The following is a 14,240-nucleotide window of genomic DNA, read 5'->3' as shown; positions in this document are numbered from 1 at the left end:
TGCTCCTGGGCCCTATCACAATATATTGTGCTGTAAACAGCGTATGCAACCATCTTACCTCTGGCAGTAACAAACACTTCGGTCATATAACATTCTCTCGCTCATTCTACAAATACGAGCTTAGAAACTGGATCATTACAATACTGCAGGCAAAGTTTATAGTAAATTTATAAGTGTGTGCTATTGCTCGAGTTTTTTTTTAGCATATTTATATAGTGCAAAGTCGACATTTTCAGGCACGCATAGATTATGTCATTTCTATACAATAACAGGATATGGACGCGACTCCAAAGATCGAACACTGATTTCCACCACCAAGTTCGACAGTTTACCTGAATGACCACATACGTATATATATTACCTGTCCTTCATGTGCCACAAACTGCAACCTGAAGCTTTCATACCCTTGTATCACTACAGCTACATCACTCCACTGAAGGTACAACAAACATTTACATTCGCAGAAATGTGTCATGTCCACCATCTTTTATGTGTGGAACTATGGATGAATGTAGGGTCAGTGATTCCCCGTACCTTCCATGTTGGCCATGTTGTGGGACTTTACAGACATAATGACACATTTACGTGTAAGACCCGGGTGACGGCAGCACTACAACAGAGACACCCAAATCAGTTGATTTCTCATGTAGCTCACGACGGAAACACGCCCATAGCTCCAGAGTCATCATTCACATCCTTGTGCAGCACTGGCATATGTCAGTCCAGCCCACTCCGCTTAGGCTTCCAGGAAAACACAACAATGCTACATGGCCCAGATTTCCATTGTAGTGATTTCTTAGTTCCAGGTCTAGTTGTCAGAACGGCACACACATACTCCCTCATAGCTGATATACACCCACACCACACCCATCCAGCACAGGCGTCACAACACACGTGACCCTACCAATAAAAGAGACAAGGTGCTCGTGCTCTACGCCATTTTAGAGTTGCTTCCATCCCAAGCGCTGTGATGGCCCGTCCTGGTGGTTTGGATGCCTCATGTAGGCCCGAACAACCAAACAGGGGGACCACCACCACGTGCGTGGCCTCTTTGGTCACTGAGTTAGTGGTACCGCAAGGACTGAGCGGGTGAGGAACCTGCGATGATGATGGGTGCATGAGTATGTCCTTTCCCATAGCGATATCAAGACTCAGCACCAAATGTGAGACTTCTTGCTGGCAGAGCGGGACTGCATAATGTGGAACACGCCCTGTCCGTGAAAAGGTGAGCAGTGAGGTCTGGGTGAGCAGCGGAGGAAGTAGATGGGGTGCAGTAGACTGGATACAAAAAGGCGATGCAGCAATTTAGGAGTACAAAGTCATATATACCGTATCTTATTGCATTTGTATTTTTTTTCCTATAGCAGGAAAGTTTTTATAGGCGGTCAAAAGTCCGTCGCTCATGATGATTGAAACCATTTGTATCACTGCGCACCACTTGTTTTCTATAACCGGATGGAGAACATGACTACTCTACTAATTCTTCATAAATCAAAGCCCATTAAACAAGTTGGAACTGTACAAATTGTTGTATTTTTAATGCGGGAGGGAAGGTGTGTGAAAGGGGGATGTTATTCTACTCCACATTAAGATAGTGGGAATTGCCAATCATAATATCTTTCTTTTACTATCTTTTAGATGTAGAGCATCAGGGTGCACTATGTCCCGGCACGTGGTGGAAGACACGCCGGTGACAGAAAGGTGAGCTGCGAATATTCTTTTCAGTCACTTTCTCACTTCCTCTCAACTTTGATAAACAAATGATGCACAATCTTATCTTCCTTTTTATCTAACAGGTTGTGTTTCACAAATTGGTGTTCCCCCCCAACACCTCCAAAGCTCAACGTTTGAGGATTCTGCGATGATGCGTGGCCACCGTAACAACGCATAAGAAGGCTGCTTCGACACGTGATGGTTCTTCTTTGAATCACGCCAATGGCACAAGGTGAGCAAAGAAGCTTGTTTCCAAAGGAACGGGAAGTCACCTGTAAACGTAGAGAGTGGATAGTGTGCAGCAACTTGACTGCGTACGAATGTACAATTACCTCCGGGCATTGGGAGTGGAACAGTCTGGGTGCGCAAGAAAGGGCACTCACCTCCGGACACTGGGAGTCAATAGGGTACAACACTCTGGGTATGCAGTAATGAGAACTCACCGCTATGCAGTGGGAGTGCATGGGTATAGTACTATGGGAGAAAAAGAGCGCACAGACACCTTCTTGCATGGGAAGTTGATGTAATACAGTATACTGAGTGTCCAAAGGCATAACGCATAAATATACGTGTGCAGTTGTATGTACTCTGCTATTACTAAATCTATACTATCCTTCAGATCACTAAACTTGAGGGTGGACTATGAACCGGCAGGTGCTTGGACACACACCGGAGGCAAAGAGGTAAGCTACGAAGATTTTCTCCAGTATCAACTCTACTTCTCCTGCTCCATCTATTACTTTCTCTCTCTCACTCTATCAATGTTGTTTTATCTCTCTTTCTCTCTCTACCTCTCTCTCACATTGTTTCTCTTTCTCTTTTCAAGTTATGAACGCTGCTGTCCACTCTACAGATAAATAAATCAAGGCTGAATTTAATACAGTCTGCAGTATAGAACCAAAGCAGAATTTAAGTTGTGAGCTCTGCTAAAAACAGTGTTTGCAAAAGGTAAGCAGTGAGGCCTAGATACACAATGCCTCCAATTAAACGAGCTGCAAATAAACGATATTGTCCTGCATAATGACGTGATCTCTCACCTAATTCTGTCTCATCTCTGAATCATCTTAAAGACCTGCTGGACCATACTGTAGATCTGACCCAGCAGGCACTTCCCTATAGACACCTCTTCAGAGCGGGCCTATGAGAGGGGTGGGATGTATCAGGCACACTGCACACGTGCGAATAAGCAATATTGCCAAGTGTTATGTTAATTTGTGATCTTTGACCTCATTCAGTCACGTCTCTGTCTCATTTTAAATACAATCTATACCATTGGTTAGGCTTAAGCCTACAAGGAGCGCTGCCCTACCGACTCCTTGAGGGTGATTCTGTGAGAGGGGTAGGGTGACTACCCTGAGTGTGCATGTGAGGAAAAACGATCTTGCCTTTCGTAAAGATGTAATCTCTCACCTCATTCAATCACATCGATCTAATTTTAAAGACTTATTTTCATTTTTGTTGTGCAGGTTTCCTACACTCCTACCATTGGAATCCATCTTACATTTTGTTCATTATACTGTTATGTTAAAGTTATGTTTCCATTTATTTATTTTTGTTAATAAAAGGTAAATAAAAAAAATAACTGAGTGTATACGTCTTCTTTTTCTGACATTTCACTATTATTTATTGTGATAATCATATGCTTAGAGAAGATTCAAAAATTAAAGGAAGAAATGATGTTTATAACTAGAAGTATAATACTGAGGCTAACTCTTTACCAGGTCTTTACCAGAGTCTGTGGCTGCGATTAACGGTTCCTATGGAAAATTTTAAAAGTCCAGCACGCTTGCTGTTTGGATTAGCAACATTGTGTCGTGAACTTGTGACCTGTGTGCTCAGTTAAGTGTTCCATGAACTGTTACTATGGTAACAGGCAGTAAGCAGTTTGGGAGTAGGGTTGAAAGCTACTGGCTGTTCAGAAGATGTTATATTTACCCAGGATCCTCTACATGACAGAGGGGAAAGCAAACTGAGACGACAGAACACTATGTACATTATGAGCAAAAGAAGTACACAACTCTTCAAATTATTCTCAAGAGAGGGCTCGAGGAATAGCCACTGACGTTACAAAACCCCATGTACAATTTGCCTACTCTGTACTCAACAATGGGCAATTCTTTATCGATCACAATCAGACACGTTGCTTCCCGCCCTGCCATAGCAAACTTGGTTTGCATTTTGAAAGAGAGAATACGAAGACCTACTCTCTCTTTTAAAATGCAAAGCAGAATGCTTTTCCCCATGGGGAGCTGCATATTAGCAGGACCCCTGTGGAAAAGTAATGGTGACTTCCGAAGGACGCAGGGAGCTGACTGGCACTGTAGGGACATTGGACCTCCACCCACAGTCCCCAACTTTGAATATAGCCCATGGGATGGGATCCCAAAGAAGAATAAAAATTAGTAGAAGGTGATAATTTTTTACTGTAAAATTAGGAGTCTGTAATGGGCCTATTTACACGGACAGCGTTAAAATGTTCTGGTGTAAACCTGGGCTTCTATTGTAATTCTCACGAATTCTCAAAAGCCTAATATTAAGGCCATTATGGCCGCTTTAACTGCACTTTCCTAACGCTAAAGCAACGATAATTTTAACGCTATCCTTGTAAATATGCCCCCAATATCGCGAGAAATACAGCGATAATTCATGTTCGCAAGTGAAAAGCTTGTTAATATAAGACTATGGACTTAACATATCAATCCACCTCGTATATTAAACAAAAATATTCTACTTCAGAACAGATGGTAGGATCCGACATAAACCGCAATTACCAATAGTTTTGCTATCGGTCCTCAAATCCAGGGCCGCCTTGTAAATACAACGCTATTGTCATACCTCCCTCTTCCATGTTATATTGTCATTGGAACACCTACCTTGCCACTGGGAACGCCTACATTGCATCTCATTGGAGATATGAGGCGAGCCGTTAGCAAAACGACTGCTAACATGTGTTAATGCATCTTAGCGTCGCCTAGTAAATAGGAGGATATCATTTTCAACGCTTTTTTGTCTTTTTTTTTTAAATTGCGGCGAAATGGCACTTGGTAATATGCCCTCAAGTTTGCTATGACAGAGCGGGTACCTCGACTCCCACCCTGCCATAGCAAACAGCAGTGTCCCGGGGGTAGGCACCCCAAGACACAGCAAGAGCAGCTCCAGGGGGGTGGTGCTGCCCAAGGCTTTTGACTGCTCCAGAATGGGGACCACGCAGCTCCCCTCCCAAAATATAAACAGACCCGGAGGGTGGTAATCCCCGGGGCTTAGACGGACCTTTGTGCTCCCTCACCCATTTATTTTGTAGCACCGAGGAATGGCGGTCCCCGGGCTACAGGGCCCCTCTGAATCCCCATCAAATTTAATATTTTAGACCCCGGGATTTGGTCCTTCCAGGTAGCTAATCTTTAAACAAGCACAGGAGCCTGCGCTTCGTTTTTTTTTTTTTTTACGGCGGATCCAGTCACCCAGCGCACATGTATCCGTTCCCCCCCACCCCCCCCCCCCCCCCAAAAAATTTGGGGGAACCTCTAAGAAGGTCTAGAGGGTCAAAATATTTCTGACCTGCCCCCTTTATACGTTTTGAACACTTGGCGTGTGTGCTATGTCCTGTTGCCTTGCTACACACAGCATTAGAAAAAAACACAATGTTAGGAGCAATCAACCTCATTAACATTCGTATGCTTATAAAAGCAGGGTAATGTAAATATGTGTAAAAAGAGAGCAAGATCAGCAATCATTTTCAATGGTGTTTTCAATATAATGGTCACATTACATTGTGTCAAATATCATATATATTTTGAAGAAATACATTATATATCACCAAGGACTAGATTTACTATTATGATTTCACCTAATGCAAATTGATTTTGTAAATATTGGTTAAAGTACCATTTGTAACTGGCTCCATAGATTTTCCTGGTCAACATTTGAGAACGCAAACGCCTTCAAATAGGACTGTGATAAAACAAAAACAAGAATCAGCATTTTTTCAGACCAAATAAGGAATGTATATGATCAAAGTAAAGACATACACATTGTTATTGTTAAATTGAGAAGAAAACCTGCTTCAAAGTCCTGAAATACTTTCTAAACTCACGGTGAGCCCCTTGGTAAACAGCTTCTCGGTCATAAAACTGGCAACCATTCTGATAAATGACGCCCCCTATGGAACAAAAGAGTGTGAACATGTCAGTTATTTAAACCTTCCACTCGAAGTATTTCTTAACAGCAGCATTGTCCATGTCTTGAATGAATATTCTTAGATTAAAGAGTCAGTAAAAACACTAATCTTGCACACTACCAAATGGCATATGCATGAGGAGTGTTAGTGCACGCAGCTTGCAATATGAGAGACTTAATTCACTTGTCCACCCTCTCCCACACTCAGTTTCATGCTGTAATAAAAGCTTTTGTCAAAGCTACACACTTTGGGCCCGATTCACAGAACTAATTTAAGACAAAATCCTAAACTTACTACTTTTGGTATTCACAGAAGTTAGGATTTTGTCTTAAGACAGAATTAAGAGAGACTTAAGTTAAGATTCTGTCTTAAGTCTGTCTTAAGTCTGTCTTAAGACAAAATCCTAACTTCTGTGAATACCAAAAGTAGTAAGTTAGTATTTTGTCTTAAGTTAGTTATGTGAATCGGGCCCAATATTCTTCAAAGTGGAGCAGTGTTGGAAGTGGAGCAGTGTTGGGTGTCCAGCGGTTTTAGAACAGATACATGCCTCTTACCTTGGAATATGTAGTTACATCAAATAACGGTATAATGTGGTTTGTTAAAATAATATCTTCCTTTTTCACAGACACTGTTCTTGGGGATATCCTGCCATCTCTCGTAAACATACTTTGTAAACGACTCAGCAGGAATAGTTGATTCTAAAAAAGAAAACAAATAATTTACAATTAGAAGGGAAACTCTATTCTGTCATTTTTTTAACCCACAACTCATGGTAGGCTGTTATAATTCTCATTTCGTAGTCAGTATTATGCCCAGCTCTTCATCAGAGGAAAGGTTTGGTCTTATTATTACATGCCAACACTTCACCTAGAAAATATTATTCTCACTCAAAAGGCAAACTTCAGAAGTAAAGGAAGCGAATCCTTGTATAGTTCCTACACGGATCCTACCAGAACAAGATCAAGCAAGAAGTACGAAAATGTTCACAAAGGGAAAGCGCTCCCACCACTGATCCACAGGAAGTCTAGCAGGAGAGACCAGCATATGTCTTTCTTCAGCGAGGACAGCGCTGATGGAAAAACCCAACCTAAATCCTGTGTACCCTAAAGAAGCAAAGACCAACCCCTACACTCAAATTCTGCAGAAAAAATATAAGCACAGAGAGCAAATTATGATGGCATCACACAATCTGAAATACACAGAGCCTTCTATCCATTGGGTGATCAGCTTTCCACACTGCTGATCCTTGTCGTCTAAATATCATAGGAACAATCGTGCAGCAGGCAGTCTCGATAACATCAGTTTAGCCAGAATAATCGAGGAATGAGACACATTATGCCACTATAAAACACCAAAAATTCAGCATTTGTTTTTCATTTTTTCCTTGCAATTATACGTGCCACTTACTAGAGCAAGCCTTTTGTTTATAATTATTGAGTCTGTGTATGAGCATACCAGGTGGCTCTCTGGCCATGGTGCCAGTTTCTGGGTGTATAAGGAACTAGGACTAGTTTCTTTGAAGGTCTCTCTTGTTTCCTTTTCGATTGCCCGAGGAAAGGGCAATGACACTTTGCACTTAGAATGTAAATGAAAGGTACGTAAGAGGTTCCAAGTTGGGAAAAAGCTACAAAGGGCATAAAACCCCCCATGGCAATATAAGTGGTTCATGATTAAAGATGATGATGATACAAGTTTTGATAAGTAAGGCACCAACAGTGCCCTAAAAGACGGACAATAAAGAGTACCGCATAAGGTCTTTCAGGAGGAATATGCAACAAGTGATGCTGCTGCAGAAAAAGAAAATAAAGACCAAGGGCAAAAATAATGTAGAACTGGGCAATGAATGCAATGACTTTGACAGCAAGCACTGGGAATGTGACCATCGTGGTTAGGGATGAGTGCGCCGTCCATGTGTTTGCTTTGTTCGCCACAAGTTGGCAGTGTTTGCCGAGACGTGGGTCCCTTGCTCACTTTGCCACTGGGTTCAAGCTAGCCTGGCTGATGAGAGGTGTTACCCTGAAACCAGTCCCAGGATGCTTGCTTCAGGTCCAGGGAAGACCTCGCCTGGCAGTGCATGCTGGACTGTTCCCATTAGGAACAGGGTCAATTCTGATTTGCATATGGCTGGGTCTGAACTGGTGTGGCGAAGTGAGCTAAAGAACGATAATGGATTAAACCCAGATCTGTGACTGAGTGGGAGTGTCTGCAAAGTTTCAGTGCTCAGTCTATCATCTCCTTGTGTTTGCTAGATTACAGGCTAGCAATGCCTTCTCATTTGGAATAATTGCACTTCCTCAAGGAAGTCAGTTATAGAAGAAGACCCTCTGGGCTAAGATCCTCCCTTCTATTCAATCCTTCACCTTGCGCCTCACACAGAGACAGCAAATAAAAAACTGAAGCAGAAGCCAGATGGGCAGAGCAACAACAAAGTCATCACCTCACACCAAGAGCAGGATCAAAAACTCTCTGCTGTACCGGAGACTGTAGAATTTCGGGGGGCAAGGTGGCCGCCGCTTAGGAGGCCGACAGCGGTGCTAGCTGGCTGTAGCAGAGTGTCAGCATAAACGGCAGGATCTGAGATCCATCTAATCCTGGCAGATCACGCATATTGATACCCCTTCAGGACCCCCCCACACCCTCCACCCGATGCAGCACCCCGCAGTAGAAAATGGTTAAAACGAACTGAGCTGCAGCTAATTAGGAGCTTTATCGAAGACCACCTGCTATGGTCTCAGCAGCATCTGGTCAGAGGCGGCTCGCCGATGGCTCCAAAAGTGGTGGCGAACGCCGCTAAGGCGGCAGCAGCTGAAGCAACGTGAAAAGTCCGCGGTGAAAGTACGATGGACACGGAGGCGCGGGAGGGCTCTCCCAGCCGCCCGCAACAGATCCTCTCCCCGGACCCGCCAGCGCTCAGGAGAGGAACTGGTGGAGCAACCAGCAAAAATTGCCCAGCAGTTCCTTCAGTAGCAGAGCTGCTCCTACGGACGAAGTATACGCAAGCAGGAATAGAGGCGGCTGCGCCGGTGTCAATTATCGGTAACAATACAGTAGGAATTGAGAAAAATGGGACTTGCAGTCATGGCAAAGAGGTGAGCCTGGTGGTTACCCGAGAGGAGTCCCAGGGTGGCTCAGACACTGGTAACCCAAAGAGCAGTAACAATCAAACTCAGCAGCAGGGAGATATGTCCGAACCTTCTCCGCGCTGGGATGAGGAACCGGGTGATAAAAATGACGAAAATGATTTAGCTGCACCACCAGAGGAGATAAACACTGTGGAAGTAGGGGAAGTCCCCCTACCAGAACATTTGTCTAGTTTGGAACTGCCTGGAAGCAGCAAAAGTGGCAGCAATAATATTAATGTCAGCAGCAAGACATTTTACGGTAGGAATAAAGTGGGCGGATTATAAACGGATCATGAAAAGGTGAACCAAATCAGTAAACAGCCTAGTTGTGCCGCTACTGAAGTAAATAGTGGGATTGTATTAGCTGCTATAACGGATCAAAGCAGGGCTGATGTAGATAAAGATAAAGATCCCAGTGACTGCTTCTTCTCTGTATCAGAGGGTGCCAAATGATCAGACGATGTCCTGAGTACATCTCACGGGGGCAGCAGCCTAGAATCTGATTCGGAGGAAAGTGATGAAAATCTCCCCTCGACGACTAAAAAACTAAGAAAACAGCTATACAGAGTGGTATTCAGAACAGGGAGAGGAAGGATTTGAGATGGGATTATTCATCAGCCTTACCACTTTCTGGTTCGCTCTCAGCTAAATCTCCATTGGTGGTACCAAAGGGGTTCCCCCTACATTGGATACAATACATCAAGCTATACTTAGAGAAGAGACACAACAAGACAGCAGGAAAACCCAGGTGGGGATGAGGAAGATGCAGGGGGTTATTAGGAAACTGTCTAAAGCTTGTGCAGGTATTGGGGTTAGAGTGACAAATCTTGAAGAAAGAATCGTGGCGACAGAATTAGATGCAATAAATGCCGTAGCCCAGGGAGAGTCACAAGGATCGCAAATAAAGGACAGTCAATAGAAACTTGAATACTTCAAAAATCGACAGAGAAGAAACAACCTTAGGGTGTTGGAGGTCCAGGAGGGGGTGGAGGGGTCCGACACCAGGTTGTATATAATCGATCTCTTCAAGGAAGCTTTTTCGGAACTGACTGGGTGGAATTGGGCAACAGAGATAAAGAGGGCCCACCGCATTCCGTTTGAATTACGAACACCAGCAAAAGAAGGCGACAGACCACGGGCTATATTAGTGTTTTTTGGGAATTTCATTTTACGCCAAACAATTTCTGATAAAGCAAGGCCGGATTCTAAAAGAACTAGCAGAGAGGTCTCATTCTTTGTACAGCCTGATTTTTGCCACTCCAGAGTAGAAAGGCGTTGGAGATTCAGGCAACTTATTAAGACCTTTCAAGAAAAAGCTGTTCAAGCGTATCTTATCAACCCAGCTCAGCTCAAGATTATCAATCAGGGAAATACGCTCTACTGTGCGTCAGAGATAAAAGCAAAAGAGTACCGGGACTCTCTTGATAAATGAAGGTGTTGGGGTTAATGAAAATTGTGGGTCTGATGGAAGCTGGGGAAAGGGCGAAGGGGGGGTTGGGGGAGGGAGTGAGTGGGGTGAGGGGGAAGGTGTTATAGTATAGTTCATTTGGGTATTAGGATAGCTACGTGGAGGTTTTAAAAATGTATGTATATGGTGTATTTGGTGTTTGAAAAAGATGCCCAGCCCCTAGCATGTACATCACATGCACAGACTAAGGTCTGAGCGCCTCGGTGGGTTTTTTGTGGGGTGCACATCACTAGGGAGGGGGAAAAACGGGGAAAATGAAATTACCTGGTACTATACTTTGTGCATATTCAAAGAGTTTTTTTGAAGGTATCTGCACTTGCGGAAATTAAGGACAGGGGATAAATTACAAAGAAATAATGGGGAAGCTTAAGGTATGCTCTATTAATATTGGAGGCCCAAATGACTGGAGTAAAAGACAGAGGATGGGCCATTTTGTTAGATCGAATCAAATTGATGTGGTCTGCCTACTGCCTACAGGAGACTCACCTACCCTAGGATAAAAAACACCTGCTTAACATTCTAGGATATGACATGCAGGCCTGCTCCACGAAGACATCTAATATCAGAGGAGTGGCTATATCGGCTAAGTCTAGTTTGGGTGGGGGCAGACGTCACCTGGAAAATACATATGGTCAGTGGGTACTTGTTGAACTTGAGTTGGGTTTTACACTCTGTACTATATATGGCTCCAACCAGGATGAGCCTGAAGTTTTTAATAATTTGGAAGTAGAACTATAGAATTGGTCAAGCCCCCTCGTAGTCTGCGGGGGATTTTAACATCACAGCATATTTCACTGACGTTGGTATGAATACCTCTTATTTGGGCCGTAAGCCTTGGGTATTTTGAGCTTTGAGCTAATTGATTAAATACCATGGGTTGTTGGGTGTGTGGGGGGAAAACGAGCCTAAGAATCCGGGGTTCATGTATTTCTCATGCCCCTGTAAGAAATATTCCAAGTTGGACTATTTCCTTATCTCAGCTATGGAGGCAAGCAGAGTAGGAAATAAAAAGCTACTGAATGTCATCTCCGACCTCAATCCACTAATTTTACAATATGATATTGATACTATGACCAGGCCCTCTCTAAGGTGGACCTTTGAGAGGAGACTGCTAGCAGATACTAAATTCAAGGAACATTTAAAGAATTGGGCTCACAATTTCTTTGATATCAATTGATATAGTGCTTCCCTAAATGTGGTATGGGACTCATTCAAAGCAGCCTTGAGAGGGGAGACGATCAGCTACTTTGTCAGGCTGAGGAAAGAAGTTAGGGCTCAGAATGAGAACCTCCAGACTCAACTGGCAGAGGCAGAGGAACTGCATGTAAGGGATATAGTCGGGGGGCGTGAGGCCGCTGGAAGCCAGCAGAAGATCCCTGTCATTAAAGCTGAGTTGAATATAAAGGTAGCTCAAAGAGCAGCTGATGATTATCAAACGCATAGGGGTATGATTTATGAGACTGAGGAGCAGGCGGGCAAACTTTTGGCTCTAAGGATTAGGCAGGAGCATAGCATCAATGGTATAAAAAATATTTGTGAGAGGGACCAGGAGTATTCAGATCCAGATGATATTCGTAATGTTTTTAAGAACTTCCATCAACCTCTATAAAAAGAGGAGGCCTGAGCAGACTTTTCTAGTTTCACGTTTGATGATTTAGGTCATAAATTGAGCAGGATAGACTGGCACTAGATGAAGATCTCTCACTGGAGGAAGTAGTTAAAGCACTGCAGGGTCTAGCGTCAGGGAAAGCTGTAGGACCAGATGGTGTTCCACTGGAACTATATAAGTGTCTACAGGATGTTATAGTCCCATGTTGGTGGATCTATTGAACGGCATAATCTGTACTAAGGGCATTCCAGATTCTTGGAAAGATACAAACATAATTGTGTTTCATAAAAAAGGTAGCAGTACAAAAGGGGGTGGTGATGGACGGAGCATCTGAATCAATCAAACACTCACTCCCAGTCAAAAGATCTGGGTTTAATTCATCACCGTTCTTTAGCCCACTCTGCCACCCCAGTTCAGACATGGCTATATGCAAATTAGTCTGAGTTACTCAGACGTGAGTCCCAGGCTCTCCACATCACTGGAGTCAAGCTATCCAGGCTGAAGAAGGCTGATAGCCAGAAACCGGTCCTTGGATGCTTGATTCCGGTCTAGGAAAGACATGGCTTGGTAGTTCGGGCTGGACTGTTCCCATGAGGCACAGGGTCAAGGCTGATTTGCATATAGCCATTGTCTGACCTAGGGTGGTGTGGAGTGCAAAAAAACAATGGATTTAGGCCCAGATCTTTTTACTGGGGTGAATGTAAGACATTGTTCTGCATTCTATCCATCAACTGTGTTTTTGCAATTTTCATAAAAATGGTAAGCCCAAGGAAGAACCCAGTGCGTGTCGTCATATATCTCTCATAAATACTGATACTAAGATCTATGCCAAGGTTTAGGCCAAAAGGCTAGGTGGGGTCATTGCCGGTCTGGTCTCTCCGTGGCAGCATGGGTTTATCCCAGGTCGAGGAACAACAGATCATATCAGGCGGGCCATCACGCTATTTAACGTGCATGCTGCTGTAAGGGGACGGTTGGCAATGATCCTTCTGGACGCCGAAAAGGCCTTTGATCGCGTAACGTGGAAGTATTTATGGGGGATATTGCAACGTAGGGGCTTCGGCCCTAAGATAAGGAGAGCGGTCAAAGCTATGTATGCTGATCCCAGGGCCAAGATTCAGCTGATGGGAGTCAGCTCGAAAGAAATTTTAATTTCTCGTGGGACACGTCAGGGCTGCCCCTGTTCTCCGATTCTCTTTGCCCTCTATATTGATCTGTTGATACATAGGATATTAAGCTGTGAGGCTATCAAGCCAGCAGTGTGTAAATGGCTTGAGACCAAACTATTGGCTTATGCTGATGATTTGGCTATAACCACTTCAGATCCAGCTGCGGCTACAATAGCTCTCACACGGATAGCTATGGAATTTGGTAGCTGTTCAGGTTACCTCCTGAACGAAAGTAAAACTCAAGTAGTTTGCACCAACAAGGTGGTAAGACAGGATGGGAGATATGTCGACTTGACAACCTATTTAGGGGTTAGGTAAGTCCTGTAATGAATACAATTATCGAATAGAACTTTGCCCCGTTGGTTGCGTCTATCACGCAAGAGTTAAAAAGAATAGATACCATCCATCTATAATAATATGTCGAGCCTGTAACCTTCCTAGAGCCCCAGGATCGGATTGATGACACCAGAACGTTATATACGAAACAACATAGGCTGTAATGTCCAATTCCTTTATTGGCGTAGGGCAGAACACTATAGTATAAGGCAAATAATACAATGCTAGTCCCGTTACGTGATAGTCTAGTTACCGTAAGCAATTTATGTTACTAGGACACAATGTTACCAGCTGTCTTGTATTTCATAGGCAACACATCTCTCAGCCGACAATGCTGAACGAGCTACAAGGGACCAACCGTCCTCCGCATGAGTACCAGTCCTGTTACTCTCCAACTGAGGGCACTGTGCTAAGAAGCGGCCGTAAATGCCGCTCGAATTCCGCTTTATATCTAAAAGCCACGGGGAAAAGCCTTTATGCCCTGCTCGTGCAGAGCCCTGCACAAAACCTCCTACGCGGGAATGCCAAGCCTGATACTCGACCGCGATGGTAATTTGAATATACCTACAAGGGAGCCGCCGCTCCACCTTGAGGTAATATGAGAGGATGTGTAACAGAGGACGCTGGCAAACACCTCCTTGGTGAG

General features: G+C 43.9%; 1 protein-coding gene across 1 annotated transcript in view; it reads right to left on the bottom strand.

The window, feature by feature from the left end:
- The window catches only part of LVRN (laeverin), a 648,183-nt gene that overhangs the window by 316,251 nt on the left and 317,692 nt on the right, over positions 1-14,240 (bottom strand). Inside the window, exons 7-9 of the mRNA XM_086961059.1 lie at positions 6,445-6,588; positions 5,807-5,872; positions 5,599-5,664 (exon numbers count right to left, since the gene is read on the bottom strand). Coding sequence (XP_086817185.1) covers positions 5,599-5,664; positions 5,807-5,872; positions 6,445-6,588 — 276 coding nt within the window. The remainder of the gene's footprint in view (positions 1-5,598; positions 5,665-5,806; positions 5,873-6,444; positions 6,589-14,240) is intronic.

This window comes from Lissotriton vulgaris, chromosome 3_1, assembly GCF_964263255.1.
Source record: "Lissotriton vulgaris chromosome 3_1, aLisVul1.2, whole genome shotgun sequence".
NCBI lineage: Eukaryota > Metazoa > Chordata > Amphibia > Caudata > Salamandridae > Lissotriton > Lissotriton vulgaris.
This window is presented reverse-complemented; position numbering and strand designations above follow the sequence as displayed.